The following is a 24,015-nucleotide window of genomic DNA, read 5'->3' on the forward strand; positions in this document are numbered from 1 at the left end:
AAATAGTAAACCAATCTTGCCTTCCTGATCATGATGTATTATCCTTTTTACATATTACTGGATTCAATCGCTAATATTTTGTTAAGGGTCTTTCTCTTTCCTTCTTTCTTTCTTTCTCTCTTCCTTCCTCCCTCCTCCTCCTCCTGCTCTGTTTTAGTTTGCTGAAGCTGCTGGAATGCAATACAGAAGATAGATTGGCTCTTATGAAGGGGATTTATTTAGTTACAAATTTACAGATCTTTGGAGGAAGGGAAGCTAGCTTTCATTTGGGTTCCTCCATCACACAGGAAGGAAAGCACACAGTGACGTCTGCTCGCCTTCCCCCCGGCTTCTGTGTTCAAACGGCTTTCCCCGGGGGTGAATCCTTTCTGCATCTCCAAACGCCTAGTTCTGAGTTGCTTCTCTCTCTACTGACCTCTCTCTTTTAAGCCTCCAACTAATGAAAGTAAATATCTCATTGAGGAAGGTGCCGGCCCCTCCTTAGCCAACTACAGATGCTGTAATCAGCCTTAGATGGAATTCACATGCTGATCATCGAAGCCGGCAGCAAAAGGACCAGTGTGCACCCTCACGTGGCTGTGTGGACGCCTCAGCCCATCACTCTCTTTCTTCTCCTTCTTCTCCTACTCTTCCTTCCCTTCTCCTCCTCCTCCTCTCTTCCTTCTCTCTCCCTCTTCCACTCCCTCCCCACTCTCTCCCCCTCCCTCCATCCCTCCCCACCCCCCACCTCCCCACCCCCATGCCTTTGTCCGGTTTGGGCATCAGGTTAATATTGGCTTCATGAGATGAGTTGGGAAGTGTTCCCCCCTCCTCTGTTTTTTAAAGAGTTTGTTTTGGAGTTGTGTTATTTCTTCCTTTAATGTTTGATAGAAGTCTCCAGTGAAGCTATCTGGGCTTAAAATTTTCTTTGAAGGCAGTTTCTTTTAAAAGTTTTTTTATTGTGAAATATATATAAAGATACAGCAATAATTTTGAAAGGACACTGCAACAAGCAGATACAGAGCAGATTCCATAGTTTGATATGAGTACCACTCCACAGCTTCAGGTTTTTCCCTCCAGCTGCTCCAAAACACTGGAGGCCAAAAGAAATATCAGTATAGTAATTCAGCCATCGAAATATCAGTATAGTAATTCAGCCTCATACTCATTTGTTAAATCCTGTCCTCTCTGTTATAACTTCTCCTTCTCCTTTGATCCGTCTCCCACTCTATAATGATATTTGGGCTATGCCCTTTCTAATTTTTTCATGTTGCAAAGGGGGTGTTGATAATATAGGCTGGGGGGGGGATGGAATTACTTGATATTCTTGGAGAGGCTGCCTCCCCTGGGTTTCAAGACTCATCTAGCCTAGGAACCCTCTGGAGGTAATGGGTTTCAGGAAAGTAAACTTAGTGCATGAAACTTTTATAGAGTCTCAGTTAGAGCCCTAGGCATTCCTTAGGGTTAATAAGCATGGTGTTGGTAGGGGGTTGGCAAACCATGGCAATTAGAACTGTCTATGAAGCTTGTCCAAGAGTAACCTGCAGAATAGTAGCCTCTTGACTCTATTTGTACTCTTTTAGCCACTGATACCTTATCTTGTTACCATTCTTTTCCCCCTTTTAGTCTGAAATGCAATATCGATCCCACAGTTCCAGGGCCAGGCTCATCCCTGGGAACCCTGCTCTACGTTGTCAGGGAGACTTTCACCCTAAATGTCGTGTCCCTCACGGGAGGGCAATAAGTTCCCTTACCAAATTGAATTTAGAGAGAGAGAGAGGCCCCATCTGAGTAAGAAAAGAGATTTCCTGGACGCAACTCCCAGGCATAATTATAGGTAGTCTTAGCTTCTCCATTACAGAAATAAGTTCCATAAGGACAAGCTTCAAAATCTAGGGCTTGGCCTTTTTTTTTTCAGTGTCTGTAATGTTTGAGAGAGCACCAGGGGTTTGCCAGATGGGAAAGTTTAATAGTTCAATAGTTTTTTTACAGCCCTTCAAGGAACAATACCAATGACTTAATTATCAGCCCCCCATAGGATGTCTCTGGGCATTATATTAAGCGATACAGAAGTACAAGGCCTCATTCCCATTCTAGGCTCCCTGTGTTTGGGTTGTTTAAATGAGCCATCCAGACAGGTTGGTTTAGAGTGTGTGCTACAGAAGGTTTAGGTTCTAGACACAATGAACCTCTCTGCCTTTGGTCTCATATAGTAGGTACAGCTCTAGAGTGGATATGCTGTCACCTTTTGCCCTGTATTCTGATTTACCTTAGTCCCAACCATATCAGCTTTGTTTTTATCTCTAATTGAAACTTAATCTCTTTTTTGGTTACTTAACTGTTATTATATATATATAGCAATGCTGACTTTCAGAGCTACAGAACTCGAGCTCTAAATCTTAGGTGTCACAGACGTACTCAAAGTTCCGAGGAAATACCTGCATATATACACATAGCTCAGAGTCTCAGAATCTAGAATTATACTTATAATACCAGACTAAATGTGATTGCCATAAGCGTTTACAGTTTAGGCTCCAATTTTATTATAAGTATTTTCTGAAAGAGACTATAGCATATTTGTTCTTTTGTTTCTGGCTTATTTTGCACAACACATTATCCCCAAAGCTCATTCAGTTCTTTGCATGCCTCACAATGTCATTCCTTTTTGTAGCTGCACAGTATTCCATTATATATGTGTATCTATATATCAGTTTGACTTTTGGCTTCTCAATCGTTGTACCCTTTGGCCCCCTCCATCCATTTGACATCATGGATAATGTGCAAAATAAACAACCATGTCTTACAGTATCCTCACTTGGTTGTACAATCAAGAGCACTCTCAATTTTAGACAGTTTTCATTGGTCCAGAGAGACAAAGAACCAACGATCACAGCCTCACCAAACATCAAATCAAAACCTCCCCTAGTCTCTTGTCTCTACCCCCTCCATTGTATATCCCTGGTATTGCTGGGGTGCTGTGGCTGTCTTTCTGTTAACTATAGACCATAGCATGCAATATTATTTCTCCCCTTATACCCTGCTATTATTGACTCTTTGTACAAGATCAAACCTTTGAAGGAGTTCATGCAAGAAGTTATTTGTAATTGTTGAGTTAGTTGGTGGGGTACATGGCACTATTCATTCCCTTTCAATCATGTTTATGTTCAATATGGCCAAGTTACTTATAACCCCACTAATTAGCTACCACCACTTCTATCCTTCCCTTTACATTTAAGTTCAATCTCATTGGGTAGCCTTTTCCCCATCTCTAGCTTCTGTATACCTCTAGGTCCCTTTTTCTCTTCAGTGTAAGCCTCTGAGATTACTTTTACCAGAGTCATAATAGCAAAATCATAACAGCATCTATCCTTTTGTGTCTGACTTATTTCACTCAATATTGTCCTCAGGGTTCATTCATGTTGTCATATGCTTAGAGACCTCATTTCGTCTTACTACTACATAATATTCCATCGTATGTATATATCACATGTTTATCCACTCGTCTGTTGATGAGCACTTGGATTGTTTCCATCTCTTGGCAATTGTGAAAAGTGCCGCTATGAACACCGGTGAGCAAATGTCTGTTCATGTCACTACTTTCAGCTTTTCTGGGTATATAGTGAGTATTGGTATTGCCAGGTCATAGGGCAGCTCAATATTTAGTTTTCTGAGGAGCTACTAAGAAGTGTCTTCCACAATGGCTGTACCATTATACATTCCCACCAGCAGTGAATAAGAGTTCCAATTTCTTCGCATCCTCTCCAACAATAGTAGTTTTCAGTTTGTTAATAGCCACCATTCTTATAGGTGTGAGATGATATCTTATTGCCATCTTAATTTGCATTTCCCTTATAGCTAATGAAGATGAACGTCTCTTCATGCACTTTTTAGCCATTTGTATTTGCTCTCCAGGAAAATGTCTGTTTATAACCTTTGCTCATTTTATAATTGGGTTGTCTGTTCTTTTGTCGTTGAGTTGTGTCATTTCTTTATGTACACAGGATATCAAACCTTTATCCGATATGGGGTTTCCAAATATTTTCTCCCATTGAATTGGCTGCCTCTTTGCCTTTTTGACAAAACCCTTTGAAGAACAAAAGCTTTTGATTTTGAGGAGTCCCCATTTATCAATTTTTTTCTTTCATTACTTGTGCTTTGGGTGAAAAGTTTAAGAAGCTATCTTCTATTACTAGGTCTTAAAGATGTTTCCCTAATTTTCTTTTAGAACTTTTATATTACTGGCTCTTATATTTACGTTTTAATCCATTTTGAATTAATTTTTGTATTGGGTGTAAGGCAGGCATCCTCTTTTATTCTCTTGGGTATTGATTTCCAGTTCTCCCATGCCCATTTATTGAAAAAACTGTACTGCCCCATTTACGTGAATTTGGGAGCCTTATTGAAGACCAGTTGACCATAGATTTGGTGGTCTATTTCCATACTCTTGATTCAACTCCAATGGTCAGTACTTCTGTCTTTGTGCCAGTGCTGTGCTGTTTGAACACTGGCTTTATAGCAAGCTTTAAAGTCAGGAAGTGTTAGTCCTCCTACTTCTTTCTTCTTTTTTAGGATATCTTTAGCTATTCGAGGTCTCTTTTCCTTCAAAGTAAATTTGATATCTAGCTTTTCCAAGTCTTCAAAGTAGGTTGTTGGAATTTTGATTGGTATTGCAGTGAATTTATAGATCAATTTGGGTAGAATTGACATTTTAACCACATTCAACCTTCCTATTCTTGAACACAGAATGTCTTTCCATCCTTTTAGGTCTTCTTTGATTGCTTTTAGCAATGTCTTTTAATTTTCTGTGTACAAGTCCTTGACATTCCTCATTAAGCTTATTCCTTGATACTTGGTATCAAAGTATCAAAGGATTCCTTTGGTTGCTATTTCAAATGGAATTTTTCCCCTTAATTTTCTCCTCCATTAGGTAATTACCTGTATATAGAAACGTTACCGATTTTTTAAAAATATGTTTATTGACAAAACAATATACAAACACGAACATTCTTAACATACAAACATTCTATACTTGGGGTGGAATCAATGGCTCACAATATTATCGCATAGTTCTATATTTATCACCATGATCATTTTTTTTAATTTTTAAATTTTTTACATATTTTTCATTTAAGAAAGCAAATAATATACTTAGAACCACCAACAATGGGCATCTTAGTTAGCTTAACCATAGGCATATTTAAAGAAAGTATCCATATAATCATTGTAAAGCCTGTGTTTGCACATTACGTTTCATAAGCCAATTTTAAAATTAAGACAACAAGGAAAAAAATCTACATATTTGGATAATGAAGTTCTTAAATTCTAAATATTAAAAACTAATTTATAGGATGGTGCAACGGTGACTCAGTGGCAGAATTCTCAACTGCCATGCTGGAGACCCAGGTTCGATTCCTGGTGCCTGCCCATGCAAAAAACAACAACAACAATAAAAACTAACATATACCATTTGATCAACTGTCAAACTGCGAATGTTCTCAAAATATCAAGTAGAAAGTTCTTACAAATATCTTCATTGCTATAGTAATGACCTATGTTACTAAATATTTTCCTGATTTCAGGAAAATATGAAGACACAAATATTTTTACAATTAACATATGGAAATCTTAACCACCTAAAATGGATATCTTAGTTAGCTTATCCATAGGCCTATTAAAAAAATCTACGCAATCATCATAAAGCCTGTTTGTACTATATGTTTCATAAGCCAATTTAAAATTAAAGCAAAGAAGGAAAAAGATCTATAAATACATATATCAGAGTTACTTGAATTCTAAATATTAAACAGTACCTTAGATACCATTTGATTATCAAAACTCCGAGCATTCTCAAAATATCAAGTAAAAGTTAAGACAAATTTCAGGTGATGCAGTGGTGACTCAGTGGCAGAATTCTCGCTTGCCATCTCAGAGACCCGGGTTCGATTCCCAGAGCCTGCCCATGCAAAAAAAAAAAAAAAAAAAAAATTACAGATTTCAACTTTGCTATGGTAGTGAGCTATGTTACTAAATATTTTCAATTTTTTTATTCCAGGAATTAATTTTATCTACTATTACTACAACTGCCTATAGTATTTTTTTGTTTGTTTGCTTTTGTTTTTTTTTTTCGCATGGGCAGGTACTGGGAAGCAAACCCGGGTCTCCAGCATGGCAGGCGAGAACTCTACCTGCTGAGCCACCGTGGCCCCCCCGATAACTGCCTATAGTTTTTTAGTTGTAAAATATAACATATATATATATATACATACAAAGAAAAGAAAGAAATAAAGCAATAATTTTCAAAGCACACTTCAACAAGCAGCTGTAGAACATTTCCCAGAGTTTGTCGAGGACTACCAGGCCCTCAACTCAGGTATTTCCTTCCAGCCACTCCAAAACACTGGCGGCTTTATCGGAGCCATAATAATGGAATCATACGGTATCTGTCTTTTTGTGTCTGACTTATTTCATTCAGCATTATGTCCTCAAGGTTCATCCATGTTGTCATGTGTTTTGAGACATCATTTTGTCTAAATGCTGAATAATATTCCATCATCTGTATATACCACATTTTGTTTCTCCACTCATCTGTTGATGGGCACTTGAACTGTTTCTGTCTCTTGGCAATTGTGAATAGTGCTGCTATGAACATCGGTGTGCAAACATCACTGCCCTCAGCTCTTCTAGGTATATACTGAGTATTGGTATTTGCCGGGTGTGCAGGTTTGAAAGGATTTATGTACCCTAGAAAAGCCATGTTTGGGTCCTGATCAATCTTGTGGGAGCAACCGTTTCTTCTAATCCCTATTTAGTACTTTAGCTTGGAAACTTGGTTAGGTTATCTCCACGGAGATGTGACTCAATCAGTTGTGGGCATTAAACTTGAAGGTGTGTCTCCACCCATTCTATGTGGATCTTGATGGGTTTGCTGGAATCCTATAAAGGAAGCATTTTGGAGAGGCTTTTTTTGAGAGCGAGAAGAGAGCTGCAGAGCCACGACAGAAGGACGAGAGAACCGCAGAGTCCACCGGCCAGCGACCTTTGGAGGTGAAGAAAGGGAAGGCCACCAGGGAGCTCCATGAAGCAAGAGCCCTAATAGACGTCACCCTGTTCGCCATGTGCCTTTCCAGTGAGAGAGAAACCCTGAACTTCATCGGCCTTCTTGAACCAAGGTGTCTTTTCCTGGATGCCTTAGATCAGGCATTTCTATACACTTGCTTTTGGACATTTCCATGGTCTTAGAACTGTAAACTAGCAACTTATTAAAAAGCCTTTAAAAGCTTTTAAAACCCTTTTAAAATGCTGTTCCAGTTCTGGTATATTGCATTCTGGCAGCTAGCAAACTAGAACACCAGGTCATAGAGCAACTCGTTATTCAGTTTTCTAAGGAATTGCCAACCTGATCTCCACAGCGGCTGAACCATTTTACATTCCCACCAACAGTGAAAGTGTTCCAATTTCTCCACTTCCTCTCCAACATTTATAGTTTTCTGTTTGTTTAATAGTAGCCATTCTTATAGGTGTAAGGTGATATCTCATTGTTGTCTTAATTTGCATTTCCCTTATAGCCAGTGGAGAGGAGCAACTCTTCAAATGCTTTTTATCTATCTGTATTTGCTCTTCGGAAAAGTGCCTACTCATTTCCTCTGCCCATTTTATAACTGGGTTTTTTGTTCTTTTATTGTGAACTGTATAATTTCTTTCTATACACAGGATATCAAGCCTTTATCCAATATGTGGTTTCCAAATATTTTCTCCCACTGAGTTGGCTGCCCCTTCAGCTTTTTAACAAAGTCCTTTGAGACACAGAAGCTCTTGATCTTAAGGCATTTCCATTTGTCTATTTTTCCTTTCACATCTTGTGCTTTAGGTGTAAAGTTTAAGAAGCTACCTCCTATTACTAGATCTGGAAGATGTTTCCCTACATTTTTTTCAAGAAGTTTTATGATACTGGCTCTTACATTTAGATCTTTGATCCATTTTGAATTAATTTTTGTATAGGGCATAAGGTAGGGGTCCTCTTTCATTCTTTTGGCTATTGAAACCCAGTTCTCCCCTGCCCATTTATTGAAAAGACTATTCTGTCTCAGTTCAGTGGATTTGGGGGCCTTATCCAAGATCAAATGTCCATAAATTTGGTGGTCAATTTCTGTACTCTCCATTTTGTTCCACTGGTCAGTCCTTCAGTCTTTGTGCCAGTGCCATGCTGTTTTGACCACTGTGGCTTTATAGTAAGCTTAAAAGTCAAGAAGTGATAGATCTCCCAGTTTGCTTTTCTTTTTAGGGTATCTTTAGCTGTTCGAGGTCTCTTTCTTTCCATATAAATTGGATAACCAGTTTTTGCAGATCTTCAAAGTAGGTTGTGGGGATTTTTATTGGTATTACATTGAATTTGTAGATCAGTTTGAGTAGAATTGATATTTGATGATAACCTTCCTATCCATAAACATGGAATATCTTTCCATCTATTTAGGTCATTTTTTAATTTCTTTTAGCAATGTTTTTTGTAATTTTCTGTGTATAAGTCCTTGACATCCCTGGTTAGGCTTATTCCTAGATACCTAATTCTTCTGGTTGATATTTTGAATGGAATTTTTTCCCTTAGTTGTCACCTCAGATAGTCATTGCTTGTGTATAGAATAATTACTGATTTTTTTACATTAATTTTGTATCCTGCCACTTTGCTGAATTTGTTTATCAGCTCAAGTAGTTTTACTGTAGATTTCTCAGGATTTTCTAAGTGTAGGATCATGTCATCTGCAAATAATGAAAGTTTTACTTCTTCCCTTCGTATTTGGATGCTTTTTATTTCTTTCTCCTGTCTAATTGCTCCAGCTAGTATTTCTAATATAATGTTGAATAATAGTGGTAACAATGGGCATCCTTGTGTTGTCCCTGATCTCAAGGGGAATGCTGTCAATTTCTCACCATTATGTATGATGCTGGTTATGGGTTTTTCATATATTCCCTTTATGATATTGAGAAAGTTTCCTTCGATGCATAACTTTTGAAGTGTTTTTATCAGGAAAGGAAGCTGGATTTTGTCAAATGCCTTTTCTGCATCAATCAATATGATCATGTGATTTTTGTCTTTCGATTTGTTAATGTGCTGTATTATGTTGATTGATTTTCTTATGCTGAACCACCCTTGCACTCCTGTTATGAATCCCACTTGATTATGATGTATATAATTCTTTTAATGTGGTGTTGAATATGATTTGGTAGTTTTTTGTTAAGAATTTTCACATCTATGTTCATTAGGGAGATTGGTCTGTCTTTTCTTGTATCATCTTCATCTGATTTTGGTATTAGAGTGATGTTAGCTTCATAAAATGTTAGGTGGTATTCTTTTTTTCTTCAATTTTTGGGAAGAGTTTGAGCAGGATTTATGTCAGTTCTTTTTGAAAAGCTTGATAAAATTCTCCTGTGAAGCCATCAGGTCCTGGGTTTTTTTGTGTGTGTGTGGGAAGATTTTTGATGACTGATTGGATCTCTTTATTTGTAATCAGTTTGTTGAGATCTTCTATTTCTTCTTGAGTCAGTTTAGGTAATTCGTGTCTTTCTAGGCATGATGAAATTTGTCCATTTCATCTAAGTTATCTAGTTTGTTTGCATATAGTTGTTCATAATATTCTCTTATGATTTTAAAAAGTTTCTTCATGATCTGTGGTGTGGTAGTTAGATTCAGGTGTCAACTTGGCTAGGTGAAGGTGCTTAGTTCTATTGCTGTGGACATGAGCCAATGGTATGTGAACCTCATCTGTTGTTGATTACATCTGCAGTCAGCTAGAAGGCGTGCCTGCTGCAATGAATGATGTTTAATTTAATTGGCTGGTGCTTAAATGAGAGAGCTCAGCATACCTCATCTCAGCACTCATGGCTCAGGCCAGGCCTTTGGACATGCAGAAAGAAATCACCCTGGAGAAAGTTGTTGGAACCCAGAGGCCTGGAGAGAAGGCCAGCAGAGATCACCCTGTGCCTTCTCGTGTAAGAAAGAACCTCAGTTGAAAGTTAGCTGCCTTTCCTCTGAAGAACTGACGAAATAAATCTCCTTTTATTAAAAGCCAATCCTTCTCTGGTGTGTTGCATTCCAGCAGCTAGCAAACTAGAACATGTGGTAACAACCCCCCCCCCCCAACTTATGATTTTACTTTTTTGTGTCTTCTCTCCTTTCTTCTTTGTTAGTCTAGCTAGGGGGTCCATAAATTTTATTAATTTTCTCAAAGAATCAACTTTTAGTTTTTTTGATTCTTTCAATTGTCTTATTGTTCTCCAGTTTGCTTATTTCTATTTAGTCTTTCTTATTTCTCTTCTTTTATTTTCTTTGGGTTAGTTTGCTGCTCTTTCTCTAAATTCTCCAGGTGAACAGTTAAGTCCTCAAGTTTTGCTCATTCTTGGTTTTTAATATAGGCATTTAGGGCAATAAATTTCCTCCTCTAAACTGTCTTTGCCACATTCCATAAGTTTGATATGTTGTATTCTCATTATCATTTGTCTTCAGATATTTACTGATTTCTGTAGCAATTTATTCCTTGACCCACTGATTATTTAAGAGTGTGTTGTTTAATCTCTATTTATTTGTGCAAACTCTGGTTCTTTGGTGATTACTAATTGCCAAGTTTATTACGTTGTGATCAGAGAGAGTGCTTTGGATAATTTCAATCTTGGTAAATTTATAGAGACTCAGTTTACGTCCCAGTATATGATACATCCTAGAGAACGTTCCATGTGCATTAGAGAAAAATGTGTATCCTCATATTTTGGGATGTAATGATCTATATATGTCTATTAGATCTAATTCATTTCTCTTATTGTTTAGGTTCTCTATTTCCTTGTTGATCCTTTGTGTGGTTGTTCTATCTATGGTGGAGAGTGGTGTATTGAAGTCTCCCACTATTACTGTTGATATGTTTGTAGCTCCCTTCAGTTTTTCCAATTTGTGCCTCACGTACTTTGAACTGCCTTGATTGGGAGCATACACATTTATGATTGTTATTTCTTCCTGGTGAATTGTCCCTTTTATTAATATGCAGTGTCCTTCTTTGTCTCTTATGACATCTTTAAATTTAATGTCTGTTTTGTCTGATATTAGTATAGCTATTTCTGCTTTCTTTTGGTTACAGCTTGCATAGAAGATTTTTCCATCCTTTCAATCTAACTGTATCCTTGAGTCTAAGATGTGTTTTATGCATATAGATGGATTATGTTTTTTGATCCATTCTGTCAGTCTGTATCTTTTCATTGGTGAGTTTAATCCACTAATATTCAAAGTAATTACTGTAAGAGCAGTTCTTGATTCTACCATCTTGTCCTTTAGTGTTTATTTGTCAGATCTGAGTATTATTTTTCCTTCTCTCTCTCTCCTTTCCTTTTACGTTACTTTTACTCATACTCTTCAATTCTGTACCCTCCTCCAGACGTCCCTCTCCTGTATTTTTTTTTATCAGCTGACAGGGCTCCCTTTAGTATTTCTTGTAGGGCTGGTCTTTTGTTGACAAGTTCTCTCAATCTTTCTTTATCTTTGAAGATTTTAATCTCTCCCTCAATTTTAAAGGATAACTTGGCTGGATAAAGGATTCTTGATTGAAAGCCTTTGTCATTCAGGATCTTAAAAATATCATACTACTGCCTTCTTGCTTCCATGGTGCAAAATGTGGCATTTGTTTATCTTGATATGGTTATTATAGCATTTGTTTATCTTGATATGGTTATTATGCAAGTTGGTTTCCTTCATTCTTCTAAAGTTTTGTTATTTACTTAGTTTTTGTGAATTTTTTCTTTTACACTATGTTTGTTGGTTATTCTCTGCCAAATCAAAGTCCAGGTCTCATGTAGGGGATACAGTTCAACTCAAGGGTCTTTTAATAAGGTAGGCCAGGGTACTCCAGTGGCAGAATGGCTGGCTACCATGCAGGAGACCCAATCTGCACTCCTAGCCTCTTCTCCCCAGCAGATGGGGGGCTTGAGTCTCCTCCTCTCTCAGCCCCACCCCTCCTGGCTGGAGCATCTCAAGGTCTGTGCTCAGCAGGGGGCTGCTCTGCCAGGGGGGCTGTTCCACCAGGGGTAGCCAGCCAGCAGGTCTCTGCAATCCTGGAGATTTTCTCCCCATCTTCTATCTTGTTTCACAGAGCAGGAGTGAACCCACTCCACTGCATCTTCCTGGAAGCTCTACCATGATCATTTTTTAGAACATTTGCATCACTCCAGAAAAAGAAATAAAAAGAAAAAACTCATACATACCATACTCCTTAACCCTCCCTCTCACTGGCCACTAGTATTTCCATCTACCCAATATGTTTTAGCCTTTGTTCTCCCTATTATTTGTTTATTTTTTATCCATATTTTTTACTCATCTGTCCATACCCTAGATAAAGAGAACATCAGACACAAGGTTTTCACAATCACACAGTCACATTGTAGACATTACATCTTCATACAATCATCTTCAAGAAACAAGGCTACTGGAACATAGCTCTACAGTTAGAAATGTTACGGATTTTTGTACATTAATTGTGTTATCTTGCCACTTTGCTGAACTTGTTTATTAGCTCAAGCAGTTTTGCTGTAGATTTCTCAGGGTTTCCCAAATATAGGATCATGTTGTCTGCAAATAATGAAAATTTTATTTCTTCCTTTCCTATTTGGATGCCTTTTATTTCTTTCTCCTGCCTGATCACTCTAGCTAGGACTTCTAGTACAATGTTGAGTAATGTGGTGACAGTGGGCATCCTTGTCTCATTCCCAGCCTTAAGGGGAATGCTTTCAATTTCTCACCATTGAGTATGGTGCTGATATGAGTTTTTCATATATGCCTTTTATGATTTGAGGAAGTTTCCTTTTATTCCTACCTTTTGAAGTGTTTTTATCAGGAAAGGAAGCTAAATTTTGCCAAATGCTTCTTCAGCATCAGTCAGTATAATCATGTGATTTTTCCCTTTCAGTTTGTTAGTGTACGGTATCACATTGGTTGATTGTCTTATGTTGAACCACCCTTGCATTCCTTGTATAAACCTCACTTGGTTGTAATATATAATTCTTTTAATTTGTCGTTGGATTCTATTTGCCAGTATTTTGTTGAGAATTTTGCATCTGTGCTCATTAGGGAGATTGGCATGTAGTTTCATTTCTTATAGCATCTTTATCCAGTGTTGGATGAGTGATGTTAGCTTCATGAATTAGTTAGGTAGCATTCCTTTTCCCTCAATTTTTTGGAAGAGTTTGAGCAGGATTGGTGTTAATTCTTTTGGAATGTTTGATAAAATTCCCCTGTGAAGCCTTCTGGTCCTGGGTTTTTCTTTGTAGGAAGTTTTTTGATGACTGATTGAATCTCTTTACTTGTGATTGGTTTGTTGTCACCTTCTATTTCTTCTCGAATCAGTGTATGTAGTTCATGTATTTCTAGGAATTTGTCTATTATCTCTAAGTTGTCTAGTTTGTTGGCGTAAGGTTGTTCATAGTATTCTTATGATGCTTAAAATTTCTTTAGGATCATGGTAATGATCCCCCTCTCCCCTCTGATTTTGTTTATTTGTGTCCTCTCTTTTTTTCTTTGTCAGACTTGCTATGGGTCCATCAATTTTATTGATTTTCTCAAAGAACCAACTATTAGTTTTGTTGATCCTTTCTATTGATCTTTTGTACTTGAGTTCATTTATTTCTGCTTTAATTTTTGTTATTTCTCTTTTTCTATTTGCTTTGGGGTGAGTTTGCTGTTTTTTCTCTAAATTTCTTCAGGTGAGCAGTTAAGTCCTCGATTTTTACTCAATCTTGTTTTTTAGTATCAGCACTTAGGGCAATATATTTCCCTCTCAGCACTGCCTTTGCCACACCCCATAAATTCTGATTTGCTATATTCTCATTTTCATTCATCTCCAGATATTTACCAGTTTTTCTAGCAATTTCTTCTTTGACCAACTGATTATTTAAGATTGTGTGGTTTAATCTCCATATATTTGTGAAAGTTCTGGATTTTTTCATGATAATTAATTTCCAGCTTCATTCCATTGTGGTCAGAGAAAGTGTCTTGGATAACTTTAATCTTATTAAGTTTATAAAGACCTGTTTTGTGTCCCAGTGTATGATCTATCTTAGAGAATGTTTCCTAAGCACTAGAGAAGAATGTATATCCTGGTGTTTTAGGGTTTAATGATCTATACGTGTCTATTAGGTATAATTCATTTATTGCATAGTTCAAGTTCTCTATTTCCTTGTTGAGCCTCTGTCTAGTTGTTCTATCTATTGTGGAAAGTGGTGTATTGAAGTCTCCTACTATTATTGTTGAAATGTCTAAAGTTCCCTTCAGTTTCGCCAGTGTTTGCCTTATGTACTTTGGAGTTCCTTTATTGGGAGCATAAACATTTATGATTGTTTTCTTCTTGGTGAATTATCCCTTTTATTAATATGCAGTATCTTTGTCTCTTACAAGACTTACATTTAAAATCTATTTTTTCTTATATTAGTATAACCACTCCTGGTTTCTTTTGGTTACAGCTTTCATAGAACATATTTTTCCATCCTTGGGTCTTGTGTCCTTGGGTCTAAGATGTATCTCTTTTAAACAGCATATAGATGGATTATATTTTTAATTCATTCTGCCAATCTGATTCTTTTAATTGGTGAGTTTAGTCTGTTAATGTTCTAAGCTATTACTGTAAAAGCAGTTCTTGAATCTACCATCTTATGCTTTGGTTTTTGTCATCTGTATATTCTTTTCCCTCTCTCTCTTTGAATTCCTTAAATTACCATTACTGGTATTCTTCAATTCTTTGCCCTCCTCCAGACCTCCCTCTCCTGTCTTTTTTATTCAGCAAATAAGACTCCCTTTAGTATTTTTTATAGGGCAGGTCTCTTGCTGACTAGTCTCAGTCTTTGTTTGTCTTTGGAGATTTTAATTTCTCCCTCAGTTTTGAAGGGCAATGTTCTAGTTAGTTAGCTGCCAGAATGCAATATACCAAAAACGGAATGACTTTTAAGAAGGGGAATTTAATAAGTTGCTAGTTTACAGTTCTAAGGCTGAGAAAATGTCCCAATTAAAACAAGTCTATTGAAATGTCCAATCAAAGGCATCCACGGAAATATACTTTGGTTCAAGAAGGCCGATGAAGTTCAGGGTTTCTCTCTCAAGTGAGAAGGCACATGGTGAACACAGTCGCGGTTTCTCTCTCAGCTGGAAGGGCACGTGGCAAGCATGGTGTCACCTGCTAGCTTTCTCTCCTTGCTTCCTGTTTCATGAAGCTCCCCAGGAGGTGTTTCCCTTCTTCATGTCCAAAGTGCTGGCTGGTGGACTCTCTGCTTTGTGGTGCTGCAGCATTCTCTGCTCTCTCTGAGTCTCTCTCATTCTCCAAAATGTTTCCTCTTTTATAGGATTCCAGTAAACTAATCAAGACCCACCCAAATGGGTGGAAACACAGCTCCACCTAATCCAGTTTAACAACCACTCTTGATTAAATCACATCTGCAGAGAGATGATCTAATTACAGTTTCAAACATACAATACTGAGTATGGATTAGAAGAAATGGCTGCCTTTACAAAAAGGGATTAGGATTAAAATATGGCTTTTCGAGGGTACATATATCATTTCAAACCAGCACAGACAACTTGGCTGGATACAGAAATTTTTGACTAGAAGCCTTTCTCATTTGAGATCTTAAATATGTCTTCTCACCTCCATTGTGCCTATTGTATAGTCTGAACTCATTCTTGTGTGGTTTCCCTTGTATGTAGTAGATCATTTTTTTTCATGCTGCTTTCAGGACTTCTTGCTTCTCTTCAACATTTGCTGGTCTGATTAGTATTTGTCTTGCAGTCTGCCTATTTGGATATATCTATTTGGGGTTCTCTTTGATTTGCATATTTATGTCTTTTATAAGGGTTGGGAAGTTTTCTCCAACTATGTCTTCAACTAAACTTCCCAGCCCTTTACTCTTCTCTTCTCCTTCTGGGACACCAGTGATTCTTATATTTGAGAGCCTTTTGTTGTCCATTATTTTCCCTGAGATCCAGTTCCATTTTTTTCCTTCTTTCTTACCATTTATTCTTTTGTTGCCCATTCAGTTGTTGTCTTCTAGCTCACTTATTCTTCCTTCTGCTTCTTCAAATCTGCTATCATGTGTCTCTAGTATTTTTCTAGTTTGGTCTACTCTATCTTTTATCATTATGAGGTCTGCTCTTTTTCTATTTAACCTTTTGAATTCTTCTTTATGCTCTCCTTGTCTTCTTGTTATCCTTTATTTCTTTATAACTATCCTTGAGTAGTTGTTCCAAATTCTGTGTTCCCTCTGGTGTTTTTGATTTAGTCATTTAACTGGTCCATGTCTGCCAAGATTTTCATGTGCTTCATGATTTTCTGTTGTGTTTGAGGCATTTGCTTATCTTAAGGTTGTTTTGTAAGTTGGTTTCCTTCACTCATCTAAAGTTTTATATTTGCTTGGGTTTGCATTCATTTGGTCAGTAATTCCCCACCAAGCCAAGGCCTGGATCTCATGAAGGGGTGCAATTCTACTTGAGAATCTGTTAAAAGCTAGGCAGGGGTGCATGGATAGTTCAGTGGTAGGAGCTGCCCACCATGTGGGAGAACCAGGCTTGACTTCTGGCCCATGCACCCTCCCCTCAAATAAAACTCTTTAGCAATAGTAGACTCTGAAGCCAGAAGGAGACACCCAAAGACATGGTGTGAGTAAACTCAGACTGATGCCCATAGAAGAGAACAAAAATAAATGAAAATTAAAAAATAATAAAATTAAATTAAAAAAAATTAAAACAAACTTGGCAGATGAGTTGCCAGACTGTACTTACAAGTTCTTCCAGCAAATGGTGCTCTGGAGTCACCTCCTTCCCGTAGGCCTCTCTCTCCCACCCAGACTGAGACAGCTGGCCAGCAAGATGGTATGTGTGGCAGGGAGCCACTCCCAGGGCCTAGCAGGTGTGGCCCCTTGCAGCAGGATGCTAGGCACCCCCCTTGACTCCCCACGTGTGCTGCCAGCTGCAGAGCCAGGGGCAGGCTGGAGCAGAGGGATGGTCCGCTCCTTTGGATCTGCCTTCCCCTTGTGCCATCACTCTTCCTGGTGGGGCCATAGCCAAACAGACTCATCCTGCTCTCCCCCTCCTGGTCCCCCCACCTCTCTCTCCCAGGACCTTCCTATAAAATGCTGAATATCCTCCTCAGTCACTCACCCCTCAGGACTGCAGTCCCAGTCGTGTTTTCTGTCCCCTCCCTTATTGTTCCATGGGGCAGGGGTGAACCCAGCCTACACTGCTCCAGCATCTTCCTGGAAGTTCCTGAGGGCTGTTTTTTAAATTTTCACATTAAATTTCTTTAATTCATACATGGCCATTGAAACTTTCTATTTTTTTCTTGAGTTTGGTAATTTGCCTTTCAAGGAATTTGTCCATTTCATCTAAATTATTGAAAGTGTTCATGTAAAATTGTCCATAATATTTCCTTATTGTCTTATTAATGTCAGTAGGATCTGTAGTGATGTCTCTTCTTTCACTCCAGAGATAGCAATTTGGTTTTCTCCTATTATCTTGATCAGGCTAGCAAGAGGCTTATCAATTTTATTCCACTTTTCAAAGAACCAGCTTTTGGTTTCACTGTTTTTCCTAGTTTGTCCATTTAAAATTTTATTGATTGCTGTGTTTAACTTTATTTTATCTTTCCTTCTACTTACCTTGGGTTTACTTTGTTCTTCATTTTCTAATCTATTAAGATGGGAGTTTAGAACATTGATTTTAGACCATTCTTCTTTTTCTAATGTAAGCATGTAAAGCTGTACATTTCCTTCTCAGTAGTTTTAGCTGTACCATAAATTTTAAGATGTTGTACTTTCATTTTCATTCAGTTCAAAATATTTCCTCATTTCTCTTATGAGTTTTTCTTTGAATCATAGATTGTTTACTATAGTGTTATTCAATTTCCAAATATTATGGAATTTTCCCAGATACCTTTCTGTTTTTCTAACATAATTATCTTAAGTTAGAGAAAATACTCTTCATTGTTTCAATCCTTTTAAATTTATTGAGACTTGTTTTGGCCCAAGTCTTGTTTTGGTTATCTTGTTAAATATTCATGACCACTTGAAAAGAATGTATATTTTGTAAATATAGTGTTTTGAAAATATCATTAGGTAAAATTGATTGATAGTATAATTTAAGTCTTCCAAATCCTTACTAATTATTTGTGTGCTTTTTCTGTCAGTTACTGGTAGGGGAGTTTTGAACCATCCAACTATAATTGTGGACTTGTCCATTTCTCCTTTTAGTTCTGGCAATTTTGTATTCTCATATATTTTGAAACTCTGTTATTAGTTATATACACACTTAGGACGGTTATGTCTTCATGATGAATTGTCCCCTTTATCTTTATAAAATGTTCCTTTTACCCCTGATAATATTCCTTGTTCTGAAATGTATTTTGTCTAATAGTAATATAGTCACTCTTTCTTATATTTAGTGTTTTCATGAATATCTTTTTCCATCTTTTTAATTTTAATCTGTCAGTTTTTTATATTTAAAGAAGTTTTCTTATAGATAGCACATAGTTGGGTCTCTCTATTTTATCCAATCTGAGAATCTCAATCTCTGCCTTTTAATTAGAAGGCTTAGATCATTTACGTTTAATGTAATTATATATGGTTGGGTTTAAATCTACCCTACTACTATTTGTTTTCTTTTTCCCCATCTGGTCTTTGTCCCCTTTTTCCCCTTCCTTGCCTTCTTTTGAATTATTTTTTAGTATTTCATTTATCCCTATCATTGGCTTATTAGATCCCTTTCTCTCTTGTCCAGTGTTTATACTATTGTCTTTAGCTTATTTCAGTTTATCTTCAAATAATATTATACCACTTCAAGTAAAATATAAGACCCTCACAGTACTATACTTCCATTCCTCTGTTTCTGTCTTCTGTGCTATTGTTCCCATACAATTTACTTTTACTTATGCTGTAACCCCCACAATACACAGTTGCTATCTTTGCTCTAAGTCAGCCAATTATATTTAAAAATATTAAAATACAAAATATCTTTTACATTTACCCATGCATTTACCACTTGTGGCTCTTTTCAGGGTGTGTGTGTGTGTGTGTGTGTGTGTGTGTGTGTGTGTGTCTGTGTGTAAGTGTGTAGTTCCTAGATCCCATTGGTATTATTTTCATTTTTGCTGAAGAACTCCCTTTAAAATATTTTGTAAAGCAGGTCTCCTGATAGCAAATTCTCTTAGCTTTTCTTAGTCTGAAAAAGTCTTTATTGCCATGAAAAAAAATTTCGTTGGTTATAAAATTTCAGGTTGATTTTTAGATTTTACATTTTTTTTCTTAAGCACTTAAAAGGTATTATTCCTTTATCTCCTAGATTGCATTCTTTCTGATGGTCTGTGTTCATTCTTATCATTGTTCCTTTATTCACAATGTCTTTTTTCTCTCTCTCTACTTTAAAGATTTTCTTTTCGCTACTGGTTTGATTATGATCTCCCTTGGTGTACTTCTTTGGGTTAACCCTATTTAGGGCTCTTTGAACTTTTTGATATGTAAATTCATGTTCATATTTTAAATTATTGTACTATTTTTAATAAGTGTCTTAAAGCTCTGGTCTGCTAGTTCAATTATCTCTGTTATTCCCAGGCCTGGTTATGGGTCAGATTTTCCTGATTTTTGATGTGTTCAGCAATTTTTTATCGGATACTGGGCAATGGAATTTTACATTGTGGCGTGATAAATTTTATTTTATATCTTTAAAGAGCATTGCAATTCTTTCTGTCAGATGGTAAAGCTCTTGAGACCAGCTTGATCCTTTCAAGGCTTGTTTTAAGGCTTTCTAAGGGTGGATCTAGAGTAGATTTACTCCAGAGATCATTTAGCCCTAATACTAAGGAGCGGCACTTCTGGGCCCTCTGCCAAAAGCCTTGTGCCTGACAGTCTCTCTACTGTGGCTGGTGGGGATTTGAACAATTTCCAGCCTTGTGTAAGCTCTGAGAGTTATCCAGCCTGTAGTTATCCAGTAGTTCTCCACTCCCTGGAAGCTGTTGTTTTGCTCAGTCTTGTGGAGTTTTACCCTACCTGTGGCACAGACTGGTATTTATCCAAAGATTCAAGGGATCTCTGTTTTTAATTTCTTGGCTGCTAAAACAAATACCATGGAATGGGTCAGCTTAAACAATGGGAATTTATTGGTTCACAGTTTTGAGGCTTGAAGTCCAAAACGAAGGCATCACAAGGTGATGCTTTCTTCCCTAAGACTGTCCCATTCTGGGGCAGCCATCCTTGGTCCTTTGCTTTTCTATCACATGGAAAGGCACATTGTGGTAGTTAGGTTCAGGTGTCAACTTGGTCAGATGATGATGGCCCGCTGTTCTGTTTCTGTGGACTTAACTCATCAGTGTGTGGAATTCATCTATGGCTAATTACATTTGTAGTTGGCTAGGGGTAGTGCCTTCCACAATGAGTGAGGTTTAATTTAATTAGGTGGAGGTTTAAAGAAAGAGGTCAGAAGGGAGCTCATCGCAGCACAGCCTAAGCAACTCAGCCCAGATGTTTGGAGATGCAGAAAGAAATCACTCCAGGGAAGGCTGTTGGAACCTAGAAGCCAGGAGAGAAGGCCAGCAGAGGTCACTGTGTGCCTTCCGTATAACAGAGAGCCTCAGATTAAAGCTTTCTGCCTTTCCTCTGAAGAACTATAAATTTTTAACTAAATAAATCCCCTTATTAAAAGCCGATCCATCTCTGGTATGTACCATTCTGGCAGCTTTGGCAGACTAAAACACACTTGGTGACCTCTCCTGGCTTCTCTCTCCATCTGACTTTCACTCTGGCTGCAAAGGTCTCCAGTAATCTGGATTAAGGCCCAACCTTAACTGAAGTCACATCCTGATGAAATCATTTACAATGAGTCCAGGCATATCAGAATGGAGACTGAGAGCAAGGGCATGTCCAAATTGGGGTATGCAATTTGATCTCCCATACCCCAATTCAGATTTCGGCAGAGGAGCTCTTTTTCTGCATATCTCCCCCCCTTACTGGTACATCTGCTCTGCCTATTTTAGCCTCTGCCCCCCCCCATCCCCTCATCCCAAGGCTGAGGGCTGTATTTGGGTTTCTCCTCTTAGTGCCACTGCCCCAAAATTTCTTCCAGGCATAAAGCTGGGGTCCTCTGGGGGCTCATATCTTTTTTTTTTGGCTCCCTTTTCTCGAGCTTCACAGTCCTGCACTGCCTATTGTTCAGTATCTGAAAACAGACATTTCACATATTTCACCCAGTTTTCTGGCTGCTTATGGCAGAAAGTCAGTCCCTGGCAGTTGTTCCTTCATGAGTAGAAGTGTACCATCAGCCTGGCAACTGGAGAGAGTAGCAAAGTGCCAGATGTCTCCATATCCCTCACTCTCACGACTCCCAGGACACCCAACATTGGGGGGAGGGGCTGCTGCTCAGAGCCTTCCAAGGCTGCTCTGTCACCGCCGAGAGGGAGGGTCTTCAGTTCAGTTTAGCTAGGGCTGCCCTGGACCCCTGCTCAGGCATCCTGAACATTCACTGAGTGCCTCCTGTGTGCCAGGCACTTCTCTCTGTGCTTTTCACTTAGGACTAATCTACTCAGCCCTAGTAAGGCAGGCTGTCTTCTCATGCCCATCTAGTAAGATGAGGAAACCGAAGGGTGGAGGAGGTGAGTCACTCACCCAAGGTTATATTGTTAGCGAGTGGCAGAGCAAGGATTCTGAGCCCAGATTCAAATCCAAACTAGCTGGCTCCTCAGCTCAACTGTTAACCACCCGGCAATTCTGCTTCAAGAGCTGTTAGCTTCTGTTACTCTTGCTACCATTCCGCTCTTGGTGTGGCAAGTTGACTCTTCCTCCAGGAAGCCTTCTTGGGTTGACACTTATGACCCTAATTTGTGCCGAGTCTCCCCCAAGTCCCAGAAGCCCCTCCCCCAAGCTTCTCCCCTTCCCGCTCTGGTTTCAGTGCAGTGCATGACTTCTGTTCTCGCTGCTTTGGAAAACGGCATGGTGTGGGGTGCTGAGTGCAGGCTTTGGAAAAGGCACTTGTACCCCTCTCCAGCTGTGTGGTCATAGAAAAATCGCTTCTCCCCTATGTGTCCCGCTTTGCCTCATCTGAAAAATAGGATGAAATTACTTGAAAACAGGACTTCCTCATTGGATGGCTGAAGATTAAGTGAGAGAGAGTTTCAGTGTTCCCACCCGCTGGCACTCAGCAAATGGTGATTATTTGGGGCACATTTCACAAAAGTCAAGGAAACTGCCGAGTCCTCTGCAACCTCTCCCAGGTGCATGAGCTCATGTTGTTTTTTGGGGGGTGGGGGTGGGGGTGGGGGAATGTTTAGAAGTTCCTGATGTCAACCAAGTACAACAAGGACTTCAAGATGTACCGCGCCATCCAGACTGTGTTTGGAGAGAGGTAAGGCGCCAGGTGGGAGTCCTGGGTGGGAGGCAGGAAACCTTCTCTGGCTGGGAGTGGAAGTCTGTATGGCCCAGATGGTGGGGGGAAACACAAAGGCCCACCGCGTCCCCGCTGCCCAACCCAGAGCAGGTGCCCTGTGAACATCATCAGCACGTCCTCCTCCTCCTTCACCCCCAGATGGAAGGGGGTGTGTGCACGGCCGAGGTTGGGCCACATTGCCACCTGTTCCTTTCTTTTTTCTGATTGTGGTAAAATTCGCATTACATAAAATGTGTCACTTCATCCATTTTAAAAAGTACAATTTGGTGGCATCTAGTGCCTTCCTAGGTTGTGTCACCCTCCCCGTTCTCTGACACCAGAGTGTTTTCGTCACCCCAGTGGGAACCGTGCACCCCCATGGTGGTGGCTCCCCATTCCCTTGTCCCGCTGGGGCCATCAAGTGCTTTGTCTCCCACAGACTCTTCGGCCAAGGCTTGGTGTCCGAGTGCGACTACGACCGCTGGCACAAACAGCGAAGGGTCATGGACCTGGCCTTCAGCCGAAGGTGAGTGTGGCCAGAGGGGGGCCGCGTGGGGTGCGGTGGGCAGCGAGGGCAGGGAGCTGCCATGGGGTGGGGGGGTGGGGCCTTGGGGGTGGAGACTCTTCCTCTGAGTGGCCTCGTCCGGGCTAAAAAGAGTCAAAAGAGGGGGCACAAGAGTCAAAAGAGGCAGCGGGATGAACCAGCCCGGCAGGGTGCGAGCTGTGGCCCCCGTGCAGTTCACAATCCTAAAGGACCATGATGGAATCTTAAAACATTTTGTTCAGAAATAATTTCAAATTGATGGGGGAGTTGCAAGAATAAGAAGAGAACAAACATCACCACCTACCCTTTCCATTAGGCTTTCCTAGATTGTTCGCAGCTGTCTTCATTTGCCAGGGTGGCTGTAACAAAACCCCACCCACTGGTTGGCTCAGAACAACAGAAATGTATTGTCTCAGGGTTCTGGGGGCCAGAAGTCTGAAATCAGGGGGTCAGCAGGGCCTAGCTCCCTCTTCAAGGGGAGAGTCTATTCCACGCTGTCCCCTGGCTGCCGGCAGGGGGTCGGCCTTCCCGGTTCTGTGACGGCAGGACTCAGTTTCTGCCGTCGTCCCATGGCCGTCTCTCTCTCTCTCTCTGTCTCCTACTGACTGTGTCCAAATGTCCTCTCCCTAGAAGGGCCCTGGTCGTATTGGATTAGGGCCCACCCTCATCCAGCTTGGCCTCTTCCTAACTAATAACATCTTCAGAGATCCTGTGTCAAAATGGAGTCACATTTATGGAATCAGAGGTTAGGACTGGAACATAACTTTTTCGGGGACACAACTCAATCCACAGCAGCAGCATTAAAATTACTTTTAATTGCAAAGGAATCATTCTTCTAGTAAAAATTGAGATAATCCAGAAATATGTAATGTGCACCCTCAGGGTCACCATTTCCATGAGTTTTTCCTTCCATACCTCTTTCCAAGCTCTGTGCCTGGGAGATATGCCAGGTTGGCTGTCCCAGGGCAGGCAGTGCTGTGGGTGGGAGCTCTGGGCTGCTGATGGCATCCAAGGACTCATTTCCATGCAGAGTTGGATGCTGGGGATACTCAGCAACAGGGAGTGAAGCGAGAAA

General features: G+C 39.5%; 1 protein-coding gene across 1 annotated transcript in view; it reads left to right on the plus strand.

Moving 5' to 3' along the window:
- Positions 1–24,015, plus strand: part of CYP46A1 (cytochrome P450 family 46 subfamily A member 1) — a 50,285-nt gene that overhangs the window by 8,335 nt on the left and 17,935 nt on the right. Inside the window, exons 4-5 of the mRNA XM_077123511.1 lie at positions 22,302–22,375; positions 22,836–22,922. Of these exons, the coding sequence (XP_076979626.1) occupies positions 22,302–22,375; positions 22,836–22,922 (161 nt within the window). The remainder of the gene's footprint in view (positions 1–22,301; positions 22,376–22,835; positions 22,923–24,015) is intronic.

Source organism: Tamandua tetradactyla, chromosome 12 (genome assembly GCF_023851605.1).
Source record: "Tamandua tetradactyla isolate mTamTet1 chromosome 12, mTamTet1.pri, whole genome shotgun sequence".
In the NCBI taxonomy this organism is placed as follows: Eukaryota; Metazoa; Chordata; class Mammalia; order Pilosa; family Myrmecophagidae; genus Tamandua; species Tamandua tetradactyla.